Source organism: Microchirus variegatus, assembly GCF_963457635.1.
Source record: "Microchirus variegatus genome assembly, chromosome: 22".
Classification (NCBI taxonomy): Eukaryota; Metazoa; Chordata; class Actinopteri; order Pleuronectiformes; family Soleidae; genus Microchirus; species Microchirus variegatus.
In genome coordinates this window covers 13,305,848-13,333,319 of record NC_139823.1, presented here as the reverse complement: position 1 = coordinate 13,333,319, position 27,472 = coordinate 13,305,848, and the positions used below count along the sequence as shown (strand labels likewise).

Here is a 27,472-nt window from a genome sequence, read left to right as displayed (position 1 = left end):
TTTCATAGATCGATGTAGAGCAGATTTGCAGGATCTCATCTTGACTGAACAAAAACCATCACCTGTTCAAAACACAGCCAGTCAGACAGTCCTTTGCAGTTCTTTCTCATAGAAAGTACAGAATCTAAATAGATGGAAATGGTTTCTGGTCATTAATCAAACCATATCCATTTTTAAACATGACGACACAGTCGGTGTATGAGTTGCTTGTGGGTTAATTCACGCTGACGCAGTGCTTTGCAATTCAAACAGGTTTTTGCAAAGCGACAGCATTGTCATGTTTGTTTTTGATAGTTTGGTTGTCTTTCTAACTCCATTTAAGGACGGTCCAATCAGCTCCCTCTGTGCTGTTGCTACGGTGAATGGAGATGAAACCACAGGCTGTGCAAGAGCTGCCTGTTTTCTTTTTTTGTGTTGGCTAAATAACCATATGAGGCAGGAGATGTATAAATGGCTTTTCTCTCTTATGTCTGTGGTCTGCTTTGTGCCTTCATCAGCTGACTCTCTGTGATTCATGATTTTTAGATGACATGTAACGCTCGGATATTCATTGCTTGTCAACCGTCTTCAATGGCGCTGATTGAGAATAAACCAAAAAAAAAGCATTTAATTCCGATTTCACCACAATCTTGTGAGAGATCCACTGAAGTGTTTTCTCCACAAACAGCCGCCTTTCTAACTCCTCTGGAAGTCGGTTGCGTGAAAAGCTTGCATGTGGTTTATGAACTGCTGTGATTGTGACGGATGTCACCAGTTAGCAGCGGGGGCTTGTTTTTGTTTACAGGTTTGTTTATGTTGCACGACATCATCATTAGAAAGCAGCAGGGACACGGGAAGTCTGAGGAAAACAAACAAGACCATTAAATGGTGCAATTATTAGCAGAAGTCACAGGGTTGAATGATATTTATCAGTTTAGTATAGATATATAATGGGAATGCGACCCAGGGGTGTTGGTTTTATGACTCTTTATAGTTGTTGTGGTGTTGTTTATTGTTGTAGTTTTTGTGTCTGCAGTCATTGTGTCCCCTTTGTCCCCTGGACCTGTGCCTTGTAGGTCAGTTCAGTAAACCTTTTAATGCTCAGTGTTCTGTTACTGTCAGCCATGGTATAATTGCTGAAATTTCTGTGTTTCAGAAATTAGGTTTGGTTTTATGTTTTCACCACATCGGTACATGTTACTTAAAAGCCGTTGGATCCTCCTCCTCCCTCCCCAATTAAGTGTGTTCTTGTGTAAAGTGTGTCTGTATCTGTTTATGCAGAACAGTCTCCAGAGAGCTCATTATTCACCTGTGGTGGAAATGTGTAGTTGCACAGTGAATTTGGTTAAAAATGACACCTCCATTAACATAAAGGGGAAAAAAATCCCTGTCTCCCTTCTCTGTTTATACTCATGTAAAGTTGCATGTCATGTGTTCATAGAAGCATGGGGAGGTTAAGGGCCACTTCCTACTTTTTACTACTGATGCTCTCCCGACTGAGCTACACTTGATCAAAACACTTTTTTGCACCACCGACTGGTCTGGAAAGTGTTGCATGACGCATGCACAGTCAGTGCATATAGCCTGTCTAGTCACAAATGGATGGGGTGTGTTGAGGGCCGGCCCAAGACAAGATTTTCGGGCCCTCTGTTACTGCCAATAATAATGATTATTAATCATTGACACACGTAATATACTAAAGGTATTCTACTCCGTCACGAATACGGATACACTTGTAAAACTAAATGTGAGAACTTTTTGTTGCATGGAAACAGACACTAGATTTGCAAACTTACAGAAAAATCTTTCAATTAATATTTGGCAAAAATCAGCAACTCCCCCTACTGGCGACACAGAGAATCAATACATAAAGCCAAACGGTTTATAAATAAAATATTAAGATATTAAGGTCTGAGCATCTTAAAATGTGCACAATCTTTGGGGGGTGGGGTACAAAATACACTCTGGTAATACAAAGATTCGACTTTTATATGTAAAAAAACACAGCATTAAATAAAATAAACAAATAAATATCTCTTTTTTTTTTAGTTAATTGCTGTTGGGGGCCCTCTATTGGTCACGGGGCCCTAAGCAGCGGCTTAGTTTGCTTATGCCTTGGGCCGGCCCTGGGTGCTCGCATTCGTCCTCGTAGTAGGTAGCATACAGCTGTGGATGGTGGCAAATTGTAGTATTTACATCACATGGACCTCTGCAGACTTGGCATGGAAAGTATGAATCTGGCCTAAGATATAATTATATTAGAGATAAGAGTCTGGTGATGCAATACATATGATACAGGGTTGAGGATATGATATTGATATTAACATACTATACACAGTATGATAAATTACAATTGTTCATCGTAAACATTACAATAAAGTAGTAACACAAAACCACTGTGAAGAATATTTGCATACTGATACCGTGCTTGAAAGAATCAGTACAGTATATGTTCATGTATATGTGCAAAAAAAGACACCCACACTATCACTCTGTCACTCTAGTACTTCCATGTTTTTCATTCTCCACTTCTCTGCATGCTGAATCCTCATCTGAGTTATGCCTCAGCATCTCCTCAAGGCCATGGTTACGCAGACCTACACACACAGAATATACCAACAAAAAAGCCACAGTGTCGAGTGGGTGTTTTATGTTGCTGTTCGGTAAAGTACATAAACTATCGTAATTAAAGCTGAATCATGAATCGTTTTTGTGTGTGAATGTTTTGAGGCCTTTGAAAGAGTCCTTCATGAACAATTCATTTAAATTAATGAGCCATTTGGGTTGAAACGAAGTGAACTGAAACGACCCGTGTGTTTTTTCAGATTAGCTTGACTTTCAGTCAGTTGTGAGTGAATGTGTATAAGGAATACACCCACTCACTGAGTCAATGATATACAGCATTTTATTTGCAGGCAGTACAGGGGGCTTTTTCGAGTCGGCATAGATACCTTATTGATCCCGGAGGGAGATAACTGTACCACAGCAGCAACAGGACGCAAATGCATCGAAAAAAAAGGAGCGTGTTTGTAGTTTCACGTGTTTGTTGAGGTGTAACTGCACTCTTTGGTTATAGAAAACAAGATTTAATGAGGGATTTAACCCCTCGGCTGGGTTTAAGGATGAGAAGTCAGTGTTTCTCATTCAGAAATACCTTCTTTCCACATTGTTATTCATGCCTGCCGGCAAGTCACATTTTATTGTAAAAAAAATATGAATAAATAAAGTTGATATTTCAGTTTCGGTTAACTTTTTCAACTCTTAATAGCAGATTAGGACGGTCACGCTGCCTCAGACCCAGGCTTGGTAGTTTGTGTTAGCTTGTTAGCTAGGCATGTTGGCTCAAAGGGGTCGTACCTATGTTCCCCGGGTCCTATGTTCCCCGTTTTTCCAAAAAAGGTCCTATGTTCCCCACTTTGTATGTGACAGGGGAACATAGGACCCTTTTTTGAAAATGGGTAGGGTTACGGTTAGGTTTAGAGAAAGGGTCCTATGTTCCCCGGTCACATACAAATCGGGGAACATAGGACCCGGGGAACATAGGACCCGGGGAACATAGGTACGGTCCCGGCTCAAACTCAGACCACACCACAGACCTCCAACCAGGTTAGTTTGTTACATGTTACACGCCTGTACTTCAAGAATTACCTCTAGCAGCCGTATATGTAACAGAAAAGAGGCAATTTCTTTGTGTTGCTTTTCTTTCTGTCCTAAAATCAGAGGCTTTTAAGCTAACTAGCATAGCCTAACTAACCTTTACCTAAACTAGTGCCATTATTGAGTGTATAAAGAGGCAATCTCTTTGCGTTGCTTTTTTTCCTGTTCTAAAATCAGAGGCTTTTAAGCTAACTAGCATAGCCTAACTAACTTTAACCTAAACTAGCGCTATTATTGGGTGTATATATACAGAAAAGAGGCCATCTCTTTGCATTGCTTTTCTTCCTGTCCTAAAAGCAGAGGCCTTTAAGCTAACTAGCATAGCCTAACTAACTTTAACCTAAACTAGCGCCATTATTGGGTGTATATATACAGAAAAGAGGCCATCTCTTTGCGTTCCTTTTCTTCCTGTCCTAAAAGCAGAGGCTTTTAAGCTAACTAGCATAGCCTAACTGACTTTAACCTAAGCTAGTGCCATTATTGGGTGTATACAGAAAAGAGGCCATCTCTTTGCGTTGCTCTCCTTCCTGTCCTAAAAGCAGAGGCTTTTAAGCTAACTAGCATAGCCTAACTAACTTTAACCTAAACTAGCGCCATTATTGTGTGTATATATAGACACTGCCCATATGTTACCGCCCAGAAAAACAAGTAAATACAACAGTAAAAACCAGCAGAGGGCAGCATCTTTGTACATAAAAACACCACCATACATGTACATTACCATTATATTACATTATATTAGGAATAATATACTTTGTTTTTTCATGCTCTACCTTTTAACCGCAGCTGCTGTTTTGTTTTGTGATTTCTTTGCTAATTATTGCCCTCTGTATTCCTGCCGTGGCCCACTGGCTTTGAAACATCTCAAAGCCAAGTCAATTAGTTGGGTAAACAGTAAACAGTGGGGCGGGTTATGTATGCTACTGCCAGCTGGAGCACTGGTGGATACGCAAGGAGGCACACTCGCAGGAACCCATGGAACTTGAGCTTGTCTGGGGAGGTGTAAGAAGAAAGAAAGCCTGAGGAGTAATGGAATTCAAATAAACACAAACAACAGACTCACCTACTGTAAAACATGTAGCTGAAACGTCGTCGCTACTTATCTTATTTTTAATATGTTGTTTGTTGTCAGCAATTCTTTCCCCAAGAGGTTCTCTGGCACGAAATACTAAAATACTAGGTAAAAAAAAAAAAAAAAAAAGTGGTAATTTTGCCAGTTAGGAACTTGGAAAAGGTTTGGGCTTTAACAAGTGCATTTAGGTGTGAGACTGTAGCTTTGAGCATTCTTAGCCAGAACTGTGAATAAGTAAAAGTCAGTTTCCTTTGTCAGTATATGTGTAACTGACATAACTGACAGTAATCAATGCCATTTTTGTTTGTTTTAGGGCAGCACAGTGTTGTTGTTAGCGTGGTTAGCATTGGTGCCCCACAGCAAAGAGGTTGCTGGTTTATATCTGGGTCAAACTGGAGTTGGCATGATCTCCCTTTAGTCCAAAGACATTTCTGTTCAGTTACTTGGAGAATTATCCAAAGTTGTGAATGTGAATGTTTTTTGTTCTTTTTTGTCTCTGTATTGTTGGTCCTGTGATATGCTGGTTTGTTGTAATGTGTTGGGGTTTCCCCAGTACTTATAAGCTAGCATACTTATAAGTAGCATAAGCTACACGTCAACTTTGCAAAACCATGAACAAAATAGAAGCCACAGGGAACCCAATGTGTCACAACTGATTTTGAGAGGCAGAAATAATCAATATATGTGTCAGTCTGTGGCCTGAGAACCATTCAACTAAGTAGCTAACATATCGACGCCTACAGGCCTCACTGCTTACGTAGCTATTTCACAGTTACAGTGTGCCCTGTATGTCTGTCTACTGATGTCAGCCAGGATTGCCTGAGGCTATTTTAATAAAATTTTCCTTCGAAACCCCCCCCACAATAATAATAAAAAAAATCTAAGTCAGCTGGAATTATTAGTTATTTAATGGTGTGATTTTATTTCACCAAGTCAGTTCACTCATAATGAGCTCTTTTGTTGTAACTGTCGGAGTTGAAATGTCATGTGAAATGTCAGACGAGTCTCAGTTTCAGCTTTTTATCTTAGATCTGTGGGTTTTTTACTGAATGACTCCCACACACACACACACACACACACAGAAAGAAAATGCAGCAGCTTGTTAGCCTTGAGTCCTGGATGTAAGTGAAACCCATAACTGTACAGTTAATTAGTATAAAGTAGAGCAATATCCACGGGGGGTTTCAATGAGATGTTGTTTATGTTATATTATAATTAGGAAAATGATAATTTGATTTTAGCTACCAGTGCACATCAGGCAGGTTGAAGAGTATCATAGATTTATGATTAATATTTGTTATACATTATGCTTAACAGATGGAATATACTGTATATACTCTGTGTGGACTCTGCTCTGCAGAGATCAAAAAGTCATCACAAATCAGTCACTTTTGTTACCTCCCCAAAGGAGCTAGCATATATGGGGTGCCGAATGTAAAAATTCAGTCACACTTTTCTAGCTGATATATTTCAAATTTTTACCTCACTTTTCTCACATTTAGCGTATTTTCCTCGCATTTAGCTCATTTTCTTCACATTTGAGGTACACATTAAATGGTGAATCTAACTGGCAAATCTAAATTTAAATGCTAAATCTAAATGTTAAATGCTAAATGCTAAATGTTAAATGCTAAATGCTAAATGCTAGATGCTAAATGTTAAATGCTAGATGCTAAATCTAAATCTAAATGTTAAATCTATATCTAAATGTTTAGAAAATATGCAAATATCCCACGCCTGTCAGCGTCTACAGACCCGCCCACACCTGTGACGGACTGTCATGGATGTATTATAAAATCTGGATAGAGCACCGCCCCCTCTGCCTTGAAGACAATTTGTACGTGGTGGCCACTGTCCAGGTAGCTGGATATAGATAGTTTAGTGGTGATGTTTCAGCCTCAAAACTTAATTCCTGTAATCTCTGTCCCCCTCAGCCTTGTAAAGCAACATTGGCCCTGTCATGACCACATGTCCTGTAAATGCAGTTACTGTACAACCACCGCCACAATTGCCTGCTGCCCCCCAAGACATTTGGCCGAATAGAAAAGAACTCGCATATTGCACATTAAACACGTTTCAGACCCCTCGCGCAATCCGTAAATAAAAACCAATTAAATTACAGCTTCCGACTGCCGCTGCCGTGACGCGGCTGACCGCAATAACTGCGGACCGTGACGATAGATCACTGATGACCTTCCTCATAACGGTGTCACGTTGGGTGTCTCTTTAGTAAACTGCATCACAGCTGCGAGGACGTTAGGATTAAAATGAATAGCCGGTACACAAACGTCGCTGATATCTATATAACCCTGTTTGTTAATAATTGTTAATCGCCGTGTTCGGATCTGTGATTAATAACGGACCCTGTGTAATGTGCATGTTACTTATCACCTCACTGCACATGAGCAATGAGTCGCTTGTAAACACAGGATTGTTTTTAGAAAACTCCTGCAGGTGTATACGATGCATTAATCGTCCAAGCTTAATCTCCTCACGCACCCCCCTCCCCCGGTGAATTCTTTAGTCCCAAATTACTTGCAGACGGCGCCTTCTTCTCTCCACCTTTGCAACGACTGCAGCTGAGTGGAAAGAGGTTGAAGGAATAGGTAAGGAGGGAGGGAGGGAGGGAGGCAAATAAAAGGGATGGAATCATAAAAAGGGGAGTGGCAGGAAAGAGCAAAGAGAGCAAGGGGAAGGAGGGGTGTGGAAGGATTATTAACAGTAGAACAGAAGTGGCATGGAGGAGGGAGATAAATGGGAGGATGGAGATGATAACTGCGCCAAAGAAGAGAGAGAGAAAACAAGGATGGAGGGAGGTGGGGGGGGGGGAAATGTAATGATTTCTGTTTTTTGGAACAGGTATAGGACAGAGAGGTTTAGACACAAGGGAGAGGTAGGAACTAGGAAAGGAGGACAGAAAAAAGGGGAAGAACCCCAGTTGGGGTTTTTTTCTTCTGCAGGGTGAACTCAGTCAGACTGTGAGGCTGCAGTGCAGAGCTGAGCCCAACTGAGCAGTAGGTCCTGAATTATTAAATACAGTATTTTGCAGCTGAGCAAGTGGCGGCAGCAGCCATGTCGGATGTGTCTGCTGAGGAGGCAAAGGTTGTGTGTGAGTGTGCTTAGATCTAGATTTTTTCTATTTTATGATATTGTAGTGTGTGTGTGTGTGTGTGTGCACGTAGCTCCCCACAGGGGCAAGGAGGTCCTAATAGAAGGCATTAAGGGTGTTGCACCCTTATTCATTTGTGGGTCTAAAAAGGCGCACACACAGGATGTTTACTTACAAAATAAGCACCTCCATGACATATCGATGTACTCAATTCACTGCATCTTTATAACCTGACATAAGTGCTCATGCAGCTATAGATTATCAGGCAGCGACACTGGTAAGATCAACTCTGCCAGTGCTTGATGTGTGTTTGTGTGATTGAATGAATTGCAATCTTTAAGTAGGAGATGGATGATTCCAGTTGAATTTGGTCTGTGTTCAGAACCTGGACAGACACAGATACAGTGGTTACACTACAGTAGATACATGTAAATGCATGTACTGTATCTTAATCTCAGTTGAATCTGTTGATATTTTACTGTACAGTGACATAACTTTTTAAAGCTGCACTGCAAAAGTGAATGAAAACTAGATTGAATTTATTCAAATTTCAAAGTCCAGTGCCTTTTCTGGTTCCAGGTTCAATGATGCCTAGTTCCTCCTGATTCTCTGCCCTGCCTGTTTCCCCCCCTTCACATGCCCGCCATTGTCCAACCTCTTCACTTCCTCTCATCTCTGGCCTTTCACTTGTGTGTCTTGTTGTTTTACGACTGGCTTCTCATCTTTTGTCACTCTGCGACTCGACCCATCGGCGCACACAGTGCAGAGATTTAATGATCTACACGACCGTATGAAGCTTAACTTCAAACGCTTTGAATCCCTTCTCTCGTATTGTAAGGTATGGTTAAGTGGTTTTCCTCAGCTTCAATAAATGTGTCCGTTGGGAGATGTTTTCTTTTTTCTTTTTTTTCAAGCACCAGCACAGATGAGTCCCCTCGATTAGATTAGAAGCTCAGAGAGTCACTGATTGGCAGCGTGAGTGTAGCTTAGTCCACTGCTTTCTGCTGCTCTCTCACCCACACTGCCTCTCTCTGTCTTGCTCTCCTCACTGTCTCTGCCGTCCATCTGTTTCGCTGTCTGCCTCTTCCTTCATCGTCCTCCCCCCTTGCTTCCTCGCCTTTGCCACCTTATTCCTTTGCTCCTTGTGATGTAATTGAGTTTCAAATCCCTGAGTTGAGCTCTTGCCCTTGAGGAACAGGAGGACGTAATTGCATTTCTGTTCGGGCTGCAAATGATTCCACTAATTCGATATGGACTATTTTCACGCAGTCATCTGCAGAGGTGATTTGATGGATGATGGAAAGGGAGGAAAATGTCTGGATCACAGGACTAAAAAATTCGAGCACCAGTGTAGTGCATATTTGATGGCCTATTTCAAGTTTCCACAAAGTTTCGTGAAATTCGGTGCAACTTAATCTTGGCTTTGCTCCATCCAAGTTTCGCCTTAAGGGGGCACTATAGAGCCCTGGTGCAACGCACGGGTTAGAGCTCTATGCCATTTTGGCATTTTCGCCAGACCTGACCTCAGTGCAAAGTTGCTAGAGGTTTTTTTACGCACATTAACCCCCTCAAAAATGACTACAATGACACGGAATAATAATAATCTGAAGGACAACAATAGGTTTACCTCTTCGGCCCCTGCCTTTCATGCTCGGGCTCTATAGGGTTTGTTTGTGGTACATGTTTTTTGTGCTTCAATTACGCCTTAAAGTTCAGATTAAGTGGCTTTCAAAGTCTGCAGCCTTGGAAGGTTGCATTCTTCAAAGTTTGCATTATGCAGCCTTCAAATATCACATTGTGCATCCTTCAAAGTTTACATTATGTATCCTTCAAAGTTTGCATTATGCAGCCTATGCAAAGGTCACATCGTTCATCCTTCAAAGGTTGCATCTTCAAAGGTCATATTCCGCAACCTTCAGAGTTCGTGACTACAAACTTCAGATTTCACCGTTCACAACCTACAGAGTACACAAAACAGTTCACACTACACAATGTACATGTTTTTGTTAAAAACACAATGAGCCTTGCTTCGCCTGATTGTTTTTTCAGTCACCAACATTTCATCCACACTTTTTTTTACCACACCAATATGTAGCTGATCTTTCCGTCTGCTGTGTTCACCTGATGTCCCTGCTACAATCTTGTTTGTATGGTAATAGAATTATAATATATGGTTTAATCTTTTCTAGTTCAATGGCCCACATCAAACAAAATGAAACACTTGCCTCCAGAGCCCCCTTTAGGTGAACTTTAGCGTTCTGAAGGAGGCTTTTTGTCAAGATGCGTTAGCGTTTCACTCTGTCTGATGTGAGCCAATACATGGGATTACCTTTTCCTGTGCTACCAGTCATGTTTTTTCTACTCTATTTTCTATTGTTTATTTAGTTTATTTCCTCCCCTGTTAGTATTTTTTTATTATTATTTCACGTTTGGGCATTTGCCTTAAAATCTATGTGAAAGCTTATTCATATGCAATAAATTTCATGCATTTGTTTCATTCCTAATGCTGCCTTTTCCATATATCTGTGCTCTGGTTATACTCAACGCCAGAAGAACATTATTGGAGCCAGAGAGAGAGACACACACACACACACACAGAGCGAGAGAGAGAGAATCAGTATTAGCTGTTGGCATTGACACTATTTCTGGCATAACTCACTGCTAATTAGTAAGTGAGTTATGCTAAGTGCTGCCAAGTCGCAGTCATCGCTACAGCCGAACGTGAGCTATGTCGGAGTTTGCTGGACTGTGGGGAACTCTAGAATAGAATAGAAAAGAATAGACAAAAGCAGAATTCAGTGCTACATTGAAAAGCAGACGAAATCATTTGGTTCAGGTTAGCGATAGCACTCACACTGCGTCAGAGATTCAAAAACAAGATAGAGCAGTGCCACATGACATTGGTAAAATATCAAACACTGTTTTTACACCAACTCAAATGTGAGATTGAGATCTTGAAGATTCGTTCGATTTGCTTGTTGCATTGTTTCAAATTGTAATTTCATATTTCCTTCCCCCCTCTCCTCATCCATTATCTTCTCCCTTCCCTCATGCTTCTCCAGTCTTGTTATCTCTGCTCATGCTTCCCTGCCTCCACCATTAACTAACAACCCAAACGGGTGTTACAGACGGCATCTGCTGTCTTTGTGAAAGGCATTGATTTGCAGCGAGCCACAGCCACCTGCCTGAATCTGAAGTTGCTGTGTGGCATTTAAAGAAATACTTTTGACAAACTTGTATATATTATCTTTGTAAAAAACTAAAAAATAAGCTTATGGTGGTGATGGAGCTGAGGAATTAGAATTGTATCTGAAGCCATGAACCTAGAGGCTAAACCTTATGACCCTTCATGGGTCACTGCTTCTCAGCGAGCAGGTTTTCTGCTTTGAGCTCTCTTTGGAATGTAGACAGTCACACATGGAGACTTTTATCCATCCATGAACCAATTATCAAAGGTCACGACCTTCCACATTATCGGATGTTAACACCATAGCATGAAATCACAAGATATCACAGAGGGGCGTATGGATTTGAAACAAGGGTAACTTGAAGCACAAAGTATGAAATAGTAGGTTTTATAGAGTACAATACAACAATTGACAACAGGAGATTTGTGCAAAAAGCATCACAACAAAAGCACACACACAGGAGTCGGCAGGCACGCTCTTTTGTGTGGCTCTGTTTCTGGAAAGGCCAGATTGGTTGGAGGCCCCCAGAGAGTCTGTGTGTGGGGGAGAGGCTGTACGTGAGAGAGAAGACAATCAAGAGAAAGTGAGTGTGAGGATGGTGACGGCGGTCTGCGAGTGAGACATGGAGACAACATATGTGTCTGTGGGCAGTTGTGTGTTACACAACACACACACACACACACAGAGCCTGACTGGAACCAGCTGTCTGTCAGGTGTCTATCTGGGACCGTCTCATCATTTTGAGCTGCAGCTATGTGTCAGAAATTCTGAATTCATGAACTTAAAGAGCCCCAGTACCCCTCTCAAAAACCTTAGAAGTAGAGAAGACAATGAGGTCCTGCTGTGATGTACTATAATGTAGATAGCTGAAAGCAGTGCCGGCCCAAGGCATAAGCGAGCTAAGCGCCTGCTTAGGGCCCCATGACCACCAGGGGGCCCCCTAGAGCATTTCATAATTAATTTATTTTTAATAACATAGTTTACACATTTTGTTTTTCTTTGTAATATTGTTAAAGTTCCATTGCGTTATTTCTGATTTAAATATTTGTTTATTTAATTCAATACTGTCTTCTGTGCAGTTTTACTATGTTATTGGACTTTAAAAGTTGTGTTTTTATTTTTACTTTCATATTTAATTAAAATAATATATAATAAAATGTAATTATTTTATTGTATTTTTTTTGTGTGACTCTAAACGTTGCACTTTTGCACCTTGCAATTTTTTTTTTTTTATTAGAATAAACTGTTTTATGTGTTACTTCTTATTCGGGCTGACACCGTATTCACGGTGTTGTGCCATTTTGAATACTAAGTGAAAATCAACACAAGACCATTCTTCTGATTTTTGCTACCATTTAAGGGTGAAAACATGCCAGGCTGACTTTGGGATGATGCAAGGAACACAATCACTGCTTTATTATTAGCTTTAATAAAGGGCCCCCAAAATCTAACTTTTGCTTAGGGCCTCATGAAGGCTTGGGCCGGCCCTGGCTGAACGTGAAGAGGAGGTTGAAGACTTTGATTGCCAGGGTGAATAAAAGCAATTGAGCTTCTGCCAAGTTTACCTAATCCACACTCTCGCTGTCTCATCTATGTATCAGTGGATATCTAACTTTTACAGCCTATTTATCGTCACCTTGTCATCTCCTCTCATAATTCGCCAATGTTGTGACTCTGCTGCTGCTGCTGCTCTCAAAATTAAAATTAATCAAAAAAGGTTCCGCGTCTACAAAACTAAAACGCCGCAACAGTTATGTCTGCTATGTCTGTGTATGTGCACAGAGAACGCAGTGTAACACTGAGTATAAGTGCAGCTCCTTGTTTCAGAAACTTTGGCAACTGACAGTCTATACTCGGGGCTCTGCAACCTTTATAATAAAGTCCCTTCTGCACCCAAATACAGCCGCAAAAAAACCTATTCCACCTTTAAAATGAAGATAATATCGTGCATAAATACAAAAATATGGTCATAAAATCAAAATAAACACATTCAAAGCTACAAGGAGCCACTGCAGAGGTCCTGAAGATCCACACGAGGCTCTAGAGCCGCAGGTTGCACACCCCTCGTCCATACATTTTGAACACTAGATGGTTGCTGGTGTACGTGTTTTATGTTTCAGCCCCTCTAAGCCTTATCTGTATTCATCAGTGAAAAATGTAGTGTCATGTCTGTCTCTGTCAGTCAAAATGCTTCTCAGAAGACGAGGAGAAAGAGATCCGTGTCAAAGACGCGACGAGTAAACAAAGGCGGACGAGCAAGAGGAAGATGATGAAAGCTCCGTTTGCTTACTTACCAAATCAAGTCTCAGCTTGCCCTCAATTCTCCTGTTACCATGGTGATTTAACTGCCGATACGGCGGTGTCTCCCGAGACTATGTCCTAAAAAACACGAGGGGAGCAGAGGAAGAGAGAGAGAGAGAGTGAGAGAGAGACAACCAGAGGGAAGATGACAAGGGTTGGAGGACAGGAGGGATAAGGGCGATTCAGACCATTCATGAATCATTCATGCTTTCATACCTAGGGTCACTGTTAACTCTCAGGGGGCTTTTTATTCAATGTTTCTGTTGCAGGACAACATTCTAACTTCATGCTGTTAGGTCTCTGCAGTTCCTCTCAGCTCCACTGAACGATTTATTCCTAACTTTTATTGTTTGTGGTTTAACTGCCGACGTGAAAGCCTCAAATCACTGCTGTTAACAGCCTTAAGCAACACTGACGACACTTAAACGGTGTTAAACCCTGCGCTAAACAGCAGACAAGTCAAATTTACTTTTTCAATTTGTATTATTTTTAAAAGTGTCAATGGCACAGTGCCCTTTCAGCTTTATACTCCAGCCAGAAACACTGTGATCAACAAAGCTATTGGCTATTCCTGCATTTAGGCTCAAAAACAGGTGATAGAGCCAACCGTTTCATGTCAGAGCTGTCCAAATACAGTTGTACATGCAAATTATTGTTTTATTTTTGTATTTACTTATTTATTTGTTTTTGTTTTTTTGTTCATTTTAGCTCTTGTTGTTCCTCTGATTAGATACTCCAGGCTGTTATATAGGAAATACATGAAAAAAAGTGCTATTGAGCCACAGTCGGCAACACAAAAAAAACAGGTGCTTCTACTTTGATCCGTTAAAAAAAATACACCTTCAACTGACAACGTATGATCAATATGTTCTGTGCCTGGATTTGCATACTCACATACGCTGTGATTCGTGGTCTGATTCTCTCTCTGTGTTCTCTGTCTCCACAGCTGTATCATTCATGAGACACAGCGCATCAGCCTTTGGATTTGCTGTGAGTTCCACTTTCTTTCTTCCTTCCCGTCATTTTTCATTGATCAATTAGTCATTACTTGGGGATCCTGGTGAGTTTATTTATGCATGTATCCCAGCGCTAAAGTGTTATTGGTCCCTTTGTCGCCACGGTAACGGGGCAGACCAAGGGAGGAAAGTTAAACTGCTACCTGTTTTGAAAGAGGGCTTTGGCTTTTACCAAAACGAAAGCTTCTCACACTACTTATTGTTATTGTTTACAGAGGGGGGAATGTGATATGACTGAGGAATTATAGATTTTAATTATCAAGTGTTTTAGCTGTCTATGATGTTTTTTATAAAGTATGGAGAAGACAATGAAGCAGGGTTGCAACACAGTAATTCATTGGTGTCATCTTCAGTTACTGTGACACTGAAAATTAAATAATTGTGAGCATACATATTTTATGGTGCCACTTAAGGGGAGATTAGAGTCCATGTCTGTTACCATATATGTGTATATATATATATATATATATAAGTATGTATGAATGTATATGTATATATATGCATATATATGTATATATATGTATGTGTGTATGAATGTATATGTGTATATATGTGTGTATGTATATGTGTATATATATATATATACATATATGTATGTATGTATGTATGTATATGTATGTGTGTATATATATATATATATATATATATATTTTCCATTTTCAAGACACAAAATAGACATCATCTCCCCTACCCACACACACACACACACACACACACACACACACACACAAAGACAAGATAAATGACAAAATAAATAAATAAATCGACAAACAAACTGTACAAAATAAAATAAAATGCCAGCATACAAGGGAAGGGAGAGAAAAAAAACTGTGTACATGAAGCAAAGATATTCTCAAGTGCACCAGTTAACATACATTATTCTATCTTTTATCACATTAATTATTAAATTTTCAGTTCCAGTTAAAAACATAAAGTATTTTTCTTCCATATACCACTGATTACAGTAGATGTGCGTCTATATTTGCTGTGTGAGGCAGTCCACAAACTGCCTCATGGTGTGGTGTGAGAGCTGCTCAGTATCTGGCAGGAAAGCTCTGCAAATAAAGGTCATAAAGTCAACACACACACACAAAAAAAACTCCTCCCACCTGGTCCAGTCCATTTTTTGAGTTTCTGCCTTCAGGAAGGTGATACAGGTCATAACCAGACTCCTGAACTAATCTTTTAACTACCTAGTTTCATGGTGTGCCATGGGCAGTAGCAATTTCATTGTCTTCTATATACAGTGACAGTAACCTTTTAGGTGTAAGTCATGTGACATTGGCAGACTTAGATGCTCCTTGAAACACACTTTCTTCATTGTCTCTACGACGTCCTAACGCTGCATTCTTCTCTGTCTCTGTGTTTCTGCTTCTGCTGTAGTTTGATGCAACACTGGACGTCATGTCATCGATCATCGTCCTGTGGCGCTACAGCAACGCCGCCGCAGTGCACTCTGCGCACAGAGAGTACATGTGAGTACGGGTTTTAAAATTTAATATAATGCTTCAGGGGACAGGCATGCAAACGATGACATCAAATCTGGACATGACTGTTTGTGTGGCAGGTATTAAAGAGGAGAACAGGCATCATCAGACAATATGTTTACAACCGCACTCTGTTTCTGCTGCTGTTAAAAGTTTGTTTTTGCACAACAGAAGTTGATTAGTTTGGGGATTAAATTATGTCGCGATCTAATGCAAAGTGAAGGAGGAGAGGAAATCAGAGATCTGAGAAAGAAAAAAAAAAAGGTCAAATCTGTAGGTTTTTGTGACACAGTGAACTCCCAGAGCTTCAGATCTAGAGTATTGGACACCAGTCTTCCTCATTTGGTGTTTTGATAATGATGATGGTGAAGAGTTTTACCTAACACATCGTCTCAAAGTATGTTGTGTATGTGCTGGACTATGAATAACAAATGGGAAGTTTTCTTTATTTTTTAACGCTTAACACTTATGCGGATTCAAAGACAGATCTTTGCAGGTTTTCCATGAGCTTCGACATTAAAACAACGTGGAAATGCCCCATTTGAAATTTAGAATTTACGAAACTAAACCACAGATCAGCCGTAACATTAAAATTAGCTCTCTGTTTTAATGCTGTGGATGATGAGTGCGTGCCCAGCTGGAGTTTAGGGCCAACAAAACATTCAAAAAGAGTTAGTATTTTTAGTTTGTTTGTTTGCCCTTAATGAAGGAACTCACTGCACTTGACTGTAAACACACATCTGTTATTCCATCAGTTCAGCAGAGTCCATCAAGAGGCTGTCAGACCTGCACAGAGTCTCGTTTGTCTTACTGCAGCGCTGCTTCTCCTGTTACTGCTGATGAAAGACCAAAGCATTCAGAGAGACATAGAGAGAGAGGATGTACTGAAACATGCACACAATGCATGTACAGTACAACTGAACTACACACACCATACATGCACACGTGGATTGAGGCCATGTAGAGAAAGCAGTGGTGTCAGAAATGCCAAATGAGCATCTAGTCTGGTCAAGAGGGTGGAAATGGGGAGGGGAAAAAAACGTCTGTTTATAATACAATTTTTTATTTAAAACACAACATTCTAACACAGTATTTCATCATGATGTCGTCATAAAGATATTCGTGATGATATTTTACTAAACTTCAGAGTAAAAATGCTCGTTTTTGATCTGGAATGATGCAAAAATAAAGCTATGAATATAACAGAAATGAATCTGAAAATCTAGTAAATAACATGGACAACTGTCTTTAAAACACCAAACATATATATATATACACATAATGTATGTGTATATATATATATATATACGTACATATGTGTATATGTATATATGTGCATGTGTGTGTATGTATATGTGTATATGTATCTATATATATGTTTACATGTATACGTTTATGTATATATGTGTATATATATATAAACATATATATATACACACACAAATAAATATATATACACATATATACATAAACATATATACTGTATATATTTGTATATGTATATATATTTATACATATATATATATGTTTATATGTATATATTTATATATCATTTAATGTTTTGCTGTAATACATTTCATAATGTGATAATTACAACCAAAAATAGAATATTGCTAGAAAACATAGTATAGTATTATATTCTGTCTGTATCTTATCAAGGCCAATGTTTTTATCATAACATGATAGTAAGTGGCCCACGTGCCGTCAGTTTGACACCTCTGCTCTAAAGGAACATACCATTCCATACTTTTCCATTCATTATCAGTGTAAACGCCTCACAGTGAGGTGCACAAACAGGGTCAGGGAGCTCTATTTAGGGCTAAATAGTGTTTTAGCTGGACCTTGGTACATGTTGGCGAACATGATTTGATCGGCTGATGCTTGCTGAACATTTTTGTCAGTTTTCTGCTGCACGCATTCCGGAGCATTTCAGCGATGCTACTGCCGTGTGTGAGTTTTTGTCACAGGGCCATGAGAAGGCGTGCGTTTCAGAAGCAGCAAAGACACAGTTGGGGGTTTTTGTGGCAAACAGGCCCGAGATGTTGCTGCTGTTTGCTTTTTCTTCTATGTCGGTCTGCAGGTAACTGGGAGTCCTCGTTATTGGCCCAGTTACATTTTTAATGTGCGCATGCTGAAGCGCTTCACATTTGCATTTGTCTTTCTAACATTGACTGAAAACTCACGTTTTTTTCCATGACTGCTGTGACTTGTGTGTGTGTGTGTGTGTGGAGAGAAGTGATTCTCAGTTTCAGTCACACTTCACATTCAGGTACAGTAATAGCATGGTAATAATGTTTAAAATAGGGAAGTAAGTCGCTTCTATATGCAATCACGATCTACTGTAGATGCAGTTGAAATGGAACATGTGTGTGGGACAAAGAAGAGACTAAATTCCATCTTAATAATCTCATTATAATGTGGTAACTCAAGGATGTGTGTGTCTGTTGTGTAGTGAGATAGATGAGAGTGGGTCTGTAATCTGGCCTCAGCAGATGTGTCAGGGAAAGTGACTTCATTCTCTCCTGTACTTTTTCATAAAATAAAACAAGTTCATGTGTTCTGACAGAAGCTGGCAAAGTGTGCGTGTTTTAGCACGTGTTGCCCCAAATAGATCCGGGAACATTTGTACTATTTTTGCCAAGTATTTGACTGATATTTGTGAGCAGAGCGCTCTGCCAGACAAACCGAGCGCTCTGCCAACTCCAATATTAGAGTTTATTGAAGGGAACCTGATCCATCAGGCTTGCAATTTTCATATCACTGACACTAATGTCATTTTAAAAGTTCTTACAGAAGCACAGGCTGCAACTCAGCCGAGGTATTAAGGTTGTTCGGCTGTCATTTTAATAATTCATGGAAGCAGAGCAAAAAGCTTTGCTAATTTACTGGATTGCCGACGGCCTCTGCCTGTGTCGTTTATAATCTCTGTGCGTTTGTCAGGTCTCCGTGAGCACATTTTGTTTGGGCTCTTCGCTGCGGCAGGAGAAATGAGAAATGATCCTTATTCAAAAGCAAGAACTTTATACATAACGATCGAACAACCTTCTCCTCTCTGCCTGTCTGTCTGCAGAGCGTGTGTCGTCCTCGGGGTCGTGTTCGTGCTCTCGTCCTTGTGCATCCTCGGGAAGGCCATCCATAATCTGGCCACCAGGATGCTGCCAGAAGTGGTAAGACTGCACACACACACACACACACACACACACACACACACACACACACACACACACTCATTCATTCAAAAGTTTGGGGTCACCTATACAATTTTTGTGTGTTTTCCATTAAAATACACACTTTCATTCATCAAAAGAGTTGCAAAATGACAAGATTAGAAATAATGATTTTTATTCTCCAGCAAAACTGTTTTCAGCTGTGCTAACATCATTGCACAAGGGTTTTCAAGGCTTTTCTAATCATCCAATAGCCTTATAACGCCATTAGCAAACACAATGTACCATTAGAACACTGCAAATGGGCCTCTATACACCTATGTACATATTCCATTAAAAACCAGACGTTTGCAGCTAGAATAGTCGTTTACCACATTAACAATGTATAGAGTGTATTTCTGATTCATTTAATGTTATATTCATCGAAAAAAAGTACTTTTCCTTCAGAAATAAGGACATTTTCTACGTGACTACATTTTTTGGACTTTAAATGTGGATATTCACGTAATAACTAGGGTTGTCGGTGTTAACCCATTAATTGCAATCAAGGGCCAACCATACATGTTTAAAAACATGTATATGTCGCAGTTTAACAAACACCTGACGATCATTGTGTCGCAAATGGAACAAGAAGAAAATGGATAACAAAGCAACTTCTGGAACAAGACTGTGGATCGATCACTGATTTAGGAACGTGAAATTGTGAGAGATTTTTGTGTTGTTTTTCACTGCACTGTTTTGCATTATATTATCCGTCCAACAACAATGTATGAAAGAGAGAAGGCAGTTAAACTGGAGCTGTTGCCGTAAACATCTCTGGAGTAGACGCATTGTTCCACCTCAGGCTGATTGCACTGTCTTTAGTCATGAAGTTCATTAATTCACGTTCTTTGCTTTGTTCGATTCCCAAATCACGACACACTGGTGATATGGTCTTACTGTAAAAACTGTTGTGAATATAGCAAAAATAATGGAATTTGTCAGATTGGCAGATTTGTCGCGATTTAACTCTTCTTAACTGGATTTGGAAAAAATAAATCATTTAAGAGCCCCCAATAATCACACAATACTCATGAGAGCCATTCGTTAACCACGTCTTTTCATCCCTTTTTTCACAATTGCGACTAAATCCCCATAAGTAAGGAATAGAAAAGTTGGGGAAAAAAAGGAACAAAAATCCTGGATATTTAGTAAAAAATAAATAACTGTATGAGTATGTGAGGTATTAATACTTGTATAACTGTAGTGAATAGCTCACACTGGGTCACTACGTGCGATCGTTTCCTGTCAGCAGCAGTAATGGAGTGACCACTGCGTCCACTGTAATAGACGCTGATTCGTTTACTCTGTTGTGAGGAGTAGATTGAGGTCGTGTGGGTTCATTATCTGTGATTTGTATCAGCGCAGCTCGCAGCTCTTCTGTAATGAAACGCCGTCATCGGTTAATTTGTTAGCTTTTCTATCATTTTAATAAGTGCACTATTCAGTCGAGTGGAACACAAACTGTTAAAGAAATGTTTACATCTCGAGGTTTTTTGTATTCTTGGCACTGGGAGAGCGAAGATTCAGAGTGAGTTTCATCAACCAAATTCAGCCATCTGTTTATAAAATAACCTGTATTCATTAATTCATTAATTAGATTTGCGTTATTATGTTTTTATTTGTGTCGTACACAGGTGTAGACGCAGGTCTGCGTCAAATCCACGCACACACTCGTGCCGTTTAGTCTCACAAGCTCGGTTTCTTTTTTTAGCGCTCTGCTCTTTAAGACGTCAGAGTTTTTGTCTCCCTCCACATGCAGCAGACACACACACACACACACACACACACACACACATAGATCTCTCTCTCTCTGGATGTGTTAAGACTGTGAATAAGGCCTGAAAATAGTCTCATCCTTCTGTTGCTGGGGCACAGCCCAGATCCTCGTGTCCATCACGTCTTTCTTTTCTAGGTGTGTTGATGATTTCACCTTCACAATCTGTCCACTTCTGGAGCCAAGGGACACAATGTCCTCCAAATACAAACGTGAAGAGTGTACGATTGAGCTGAAGTGGGATATAATATTCATAAATACTGTATGTACAGTGCTTTGTTGTAGAATGATTTAAAAAAACGGTGGAGTTGGTTAGTCTGTGCATAGGAAGCAGCGTCCTCTGGGATGTTTCTACGGTAGCCCAGATGAGACAAACAAAAACACAAGCTGTGTTTTTTTTCAAATTCAACACACAGAGCGCTCTATAAAACACAGTAAAACAGCAGAAAGCTGACAGGGAAGTTGAGCATTGGGAACACTCTCACTATGATTCTGTATACTTGAGGCTGAATGCATTCACTTCCCCATAAACCAAAGGGTGATTTTTATATTCAACACTGCTTTTTTTTTTTACATCTTAATCTTCCTTATCGTCTATTGGGCGATGCACGTTTTAAACATGACAACCCAATTCACATTATGACTCATGACAATAGCAAATGTGTGCGTATTACAGGACTGATTTTGTATTTGTTAGCGATACACTACCGTTTAAAATACACTCTATACATTGCTAATGTGGTAAAGGACTATTCTAGCTGCAAACGTCTGGTTTTTAATGGAATATGTACATAGGTGTATAGAGGCCCATTTGCAGTGTTCTAATGGTACATTGTTTTCGTTAATGGCGTTAGAAGGCTATTGGATGATGAGAAAACCCTTGAAAACCCTTGTGCAATGACGTTAGCACAGCTGAAAACATTAGTATGTTGAAAAAATCTAATCTTGTCAATGTCTTGACTATATTTTCTATTCATTTTGCTACTCTTTGAGGAATAAAAGTGTAGAAAACAAACAAATTGCATAGGTGACCCCAAACTTTCCGAACGTTCACTCGTTTCCTGCTAACACTTCTGTCTCGGTAACAAAATCTAAACCCTCCCGTCGTGGATTATAATCACAGCGCTGTAACCTTCCTGCGTTTAATTGATTATTACCGTGTTCCAGAAGGATCTCAGCCATCTGGTGCTGTCTTTTTTTTTTATGTTAAACGCCGTCACCGGCGAACAGAATTTGCGGACGCAGCAGGTTTTTAAAGACAGGTTCGTCTTATTCTCCGTCTCATTTGTCTACTTTTTCCCCCTCTCGTGACCTCATTCTTCGTCTTTATTTTTTTTATTCCCTCCCTGTGTTTCCTGTGTCCTCAGTCACCCACACGTGCTCCTCCCCTCACCTCCGCTGTCACTCTACATTAACAGAGCCATCTTTTATCCGCGTCTTCATTTTTCAACTTTGATTTTTTGCCACTCTTTCTTTCTTTCTTTCTTTCTTTTTTCGCTGGTTGTCAAAAGCAGAGTAGTTCACAGAGGTCTTTATATAAACAGCAGTCAACGGTGATTTATCATACCAGATTATGTGTGTGTGTGTGTGACAGATTGAGACGCGTAGAGGCTGTGAAAAAAATCTTAACTTTTCACAATTGAGTAGAGCTGCAGCACAATTTGCATACTGTAAAGTGTTGCTGTATATATTTCGAGGTGTTTTGAGGGCTGTGATATCTCGGCGAGCGAACACAGAAGGGAGCAGAAAATCTGGGATTCCTGATTCACGTCACGTCCGGGGCTGCGGCTGTTATGGTGGGGCTGTCTGCGTCTGGTGCCTGATTAAACAGGGAGAGCTCAGATTGTGTCTCGTCGAGTTAGAGGGGGCAACGCGTTCGTTCTGATGCCGCAAATAGGTCGCACACATGCTGCGACACACGGATGAAACTCAGAACTTTAAGCTCGGTGAGATTTTCCTCAATCGATCTTCAAAGAACTGGGAGGGAAGATGCCTGTGTTGTCAGATTTTTTTTTTTTAAAGCCTAAAACATAAATTGCTTTTATTGAATAGTAGAGCATTTCTTTTTAGAAATATCAATGAAAATCAGTCTATTAAATAAAAGGGAGAGTTTCTGACACAGGATCTGATTGAAAGGAGAACATTCTTGGAATGACCATGCAGTGTATTTAGTTTGGTTCATTTGTAAATTACGGTGGCCCTGCAGGTGCAAAACGCAAATCCAAATCAAAAAACACAAACGCAATGTTGAGGCTACACCCTTCACTGCAGGTTTGAATCCCGCATCAAGCAGAAAACACAACAACTTTAACTCACAACGGAAACGCACGAACAGACTTTTGGATTTTTGGGGGATTTTTATTGTGATTTGCGTTTGTTTTGTGATTTGCTTTTGTGATTTGTGTTTTTGGTTTTGTGTTTTTTGATTTGCATTTGGGTGTTGTGATTTGCGTTTGTGTTTTTTTTATTTGTGTTTTTGCGTTTATGTTTTGTGATTTGCATTTGTGTTTAAGCGTCTATAAATGCACAGAAATAATACTAAAACTAACAAATATCATTTGCATGAAATGAATGTCGCTATTTTATGCACAAAATAACATGCAAGGGGAAGGGAAGTGTGAGATGATTGATATTCAGCTGCAATAATATCACCAATAGATAATTGTACCCACTGTACCTGTTTTACAGGGGAAACACACAGCTGGAACTAATTTATTTGATCAGCACAACAAATTATTTGTGCACAAAAACAATCTCCACGACTGCAGAGTGGCAGACTAATCCATCCATAAATAACCCCAGATTATACTGTAGAAAACAAATCAATAAATGCCCTTTTCTTTTTATCCAAGATTTAACAAAAAAAAACAAAAAACAATCCCTCACCAGTGCTGAAGCAATCAACAGTGGATTGTGTGTCATTTATATTGTATTTTATAGTCAGATTAGATGGTTTAGCCCACTATTCCCCCCCTTTTTTTCACACCATCCCTCCTGCTGCTCAAATTACCCACAGATACGAGCCACCAGGGCATTATAGCGTCATCGTTATGGCAACGATAATAAACGTGTGGGATGGTCACATTTTCTTTTTCAGGAATGAATGTTTATGAATGCACTTGTCAATCCAACAGGGGGCGGCATTGTAACATATAGAAGCGAGGCGATATTAGCGCTCTTATACGGTCAATTCCTTCAGCTGTAAAGGAGTTCAGATTAAAACAAATCTTAACTGGAGCTTAAAGCAGACACTGCTTCTCCACCATATTTCCCACTCAGCATAATACTCCAGTTTCTCTCTTTCCTTCCTCTCTGCTCTCTGTCTCCCTCCCTTTCTGCCAATTAAATATGAAAGAGAGATCCTCCTGGGTGTTGCTGTTGGTTTTGCTGAGTGTGTTTGAGACTGACAACCTCCAGACTCTCGCTGCACAAAGAGGCATCGTTTGTTACGACCTTGGCTTGACGCGCTGAAGTCAAGGCTGTATTTTATGAAGTGTGGAGCTGATAAGAGGCTCCGTGGGTCATTCTGTCCTGCTGTTACTGTCTCTTTATTCACGCTTTACTCGCGTTGCCTCCATGTTTGTCTTCGACTGATGCGATTCACGCGTCTCTGTCTCTCCGCAGGACGACTTCCTCTTCAGCGTGTCCATAGTGAGCGGGCTCTTGTGTTCCCTGCTGGCTGTGGTCAAGTTCATGTTGGGCAGAGTTCTGACCAGCCGGGCGCTCATCACTGATGGTAGGACACAACCAGCACATCGTTACATGACTCACTATTGTTTTGGAGATGATGGAGTTAGGGATTTGAATCTTTGGGTGGATCACGATTCGATTCAAAATCGATTCTCCATTCAACCGATTCGATTCATCGATTCTTGATTCAAAAATTGATGCAATGCATAGTGTGTTAAAGCAAATTATGGCATCAAAACAATACAGTTTGTATAAGATTATGCGATAATTTGATCAAACAAAGGCAAAACTTGAGACAAAAGTTAACATTTATTCATTCAAAACAAATAAATACTAAAAAAAATAATAACTTGCATAAATAAAAGCTTAGGCTGCATTTTTCTCCCAGAAGTTACAAAAATAAACTGTACACAAATAACACTGGTTTTGTGTGGTTTTTCAAAATAGAAAATATATATATTTTAAAAAATATATATATTTTTAATCGATTTTTGAACTTTATGAATTTATTCAGAATCATGGATGATTAGAATCGCAATGTTTTTCCCCTCACCCCTAGATGGAGTTATTTTTATTATCTGCGTTTGTCTTCCTCTCACACAACAGATGTGAATGTGGCTCATCCATATGGGCTCAGTTTTTAACTCCAGCTGTGTTAAGTTTATTTTGAGGGAGAGAGGAAAAAAAAAAATAAAAAGCATAAATACATAAAACATTGAGTGGTTGATTATGGAGACGGAGAAATAAAGTGTGACCAAAAACATGAACAAAAAGGAACAAGGATGTAGTAAAGACGGGTCACTATTAATGTTCAAAGTCGGAATTTTTATACTAAATAATAGAAATAAATGTGAAGTAAACGGTGCAATATATTTCTCTGAGGTGCAAAATGCAGAGTTAGGGTTAGGGCACAATAAATGTACATAATTAAAAAAAACAAAAGAAAATACATACAATTCCTGTGCAAAAGTCTGTCAAATTCTGTGATTATTGGTATCTGAGTTAATCTCATAAAGCATGTATATGTAATGCTCAAGCTCGTGTCTACACTCTTAGAAATAAGGGTTCTAAAAGGGTTCTTCTACAAGGGCTGAGGTTCTACCTGGAACCATTTACCAAGGGTTCTTGGTAACACTAATGGTTCCAGTAAGAACCATTTTGATCCAGAGAACTCTTTAAAACCCCTTTCCTGAATTAAGGGTTTTAAAAGGGTTCTTGGTGGAAAGGTTCCACCTGGAGCCAAAAAGGGTTCTCCTATGAGGACAAGCTGAAGAACCTTATATGGTTCTACTTAGCACTTTTATTTCTAAGAGTGTAGATTTGTGGACATGCAATAGTCGGACAAACACTCAAGTTCTAAGACTTTAAGGTCTAAGTCTAGTGTAGGTCACACTAAGTATTTGACTCTTAAACCTGAAAAAGCACATTTTTTGATTATATTTCTAAAAGAAATGTGTTATTTTAAAACTGCATACACGTGTTTTCACGGAAGTGTTCCATTGAAGGGGTTTGAGACATAACGACGCAGTACGGTCATCGTAGCGTCGCTAAAACAACAAATGCAAATGACCTAAGACTTTTGCACAGCACACCGTTCAAACCAAAAACCACAAAGCGGAGTTTTTATCTCTGCGTGTTCCAGTTTTTTGTGAGTTGCTTACACAACTCAACAGAGAAGTAATTGGTTATCACTCACTGCTGCTCATAGACACATACACACTTGGACAAAAGCACACACACACACACACACGCTGCACTGCCCTGGTCTCATAACGCACAGGACATCAATCCAGTAAACCTGAGGTTGCTTTTCTTAGAGCCAGGATTTATTTCCCTCCAGACTTAACACTTACTGCAGGTGAGACAATAACCCACACTGCAAGTCGAAAATGTAATTATAGAAAAGAACATAGTACAGTCTATATAAGTGCACGTGTGTGGCCTCTATTTTACAGTTTGAAATGATATATATATATAATATTATATATAGATTTAATATTTCATTTCATTTTTACACATTGTGTCTTACAGGGTTCAACTCCCTGGTTGGAGCTATTATGGGATTTTCCATTCTGGTCAGCGCTGAGGTCTATAAGAACCATGCTGATGTCTGGTTTTTGGACGGCTCCATCGGAGTTCTCATGGGACTCATCATTTTGGCGTATGGCGTCAAGTAAGTGGTGAACAGCTGCAGTTCTAGATCCACATTCTGTTTAGTCTGTTTATTCAGGAAATGTCCACAATGGGACCAGGAACAAGTGATTTAATTTTGGGTGTGATCCGTATCACTATTTTTATCGCTATTTTGTGGGGGGCTGAGCTGCCTTGGTGGAGGTCTGCGCTCTCCGAGTGCTTTTCTAGTTTTTATTATTATTACTGATATAGAGTGTTTGGTCAGTGATGTGGGATTCTAAATCTGCATTTTTTGATGCTCCTCATCTTCATCTTTTTTTATTTGTGAACATGTGCATCATAGAGTGGCTACAAACAATTATTTATTTATTTATATTTAATCAAGGACTTGTTTGGTCTGTAAAATAACAGAAAATGTCAGAAAATGTAGAAAAATGTCAAAACAGCATTTCTCAAACCTGAAAATTATGATTTATTTGTTACATGGAGCAGAGAAAACAGACAATATTCACATTCAAGAAGCTGAGAAATCAGAAAACTGTTGATGAATAGCTGACGATTCATTTAGTAAACGATAATTAATCCAATAGTTGTTATCCTTTTGTCACGATGTCCATGTGTATCCTATTCTTAAGGGAATTTGAAAGAAGGCTATGAATCTCCTTTAATAAGCATTTAAAGAATTGAAACAGCTGTTATTATTATTATGGCTGTCACTGTGTTATTTTAATATAACTTTAATAACATACATGATGTGCATTAGAGGCTCACTTTCCTGTAACCTTTGTCTCCTCAGACTCCTGAAGGACATGGTGCCCCGAGTGAGGCAGACGAGGAACTATGAACGCTTTGAGTGA

At 39.6% G+C, this 27,472-nt stretch overlaps 1 protein-coding gene across 1 annotated transcript in view; it reads left to right on the top strand.

Moving 5' to 3' along the window:
* LOC310943381 (transmembrane protein 163a-like) overlaps positions 1-27,472 on the top strand; it is a gene marked incomplete at both ends in the record, with an annotated part of 52,794 nt that extends 25,322 nt beyond the window's left edge. Inside the window, 6 exons of the mRNA XM_083908935.1 lie at positions 14,253-14,296; positions 15,706-15,797; positions 18,880-18,976; positions 24,417-24,528; positions 26,514-26,655; positions 27,412-27,472. Coding sequence (XP_083765061.1) covers positions 14,253-14,296; positions 15,706-15,797; positions 18,880-18,976; positions 24,417-24,528; positions 26,514-26,655; positions 27,412-27,472 — 548 coding nt within the window. The remainder of the gene's footprint in view (positions 1-14,252; positions 14,297-15,705; positions 15,798-18,879; positions 18,977-24,416; positions 24,529-26,513; positions 26,656-27,411) is intronic.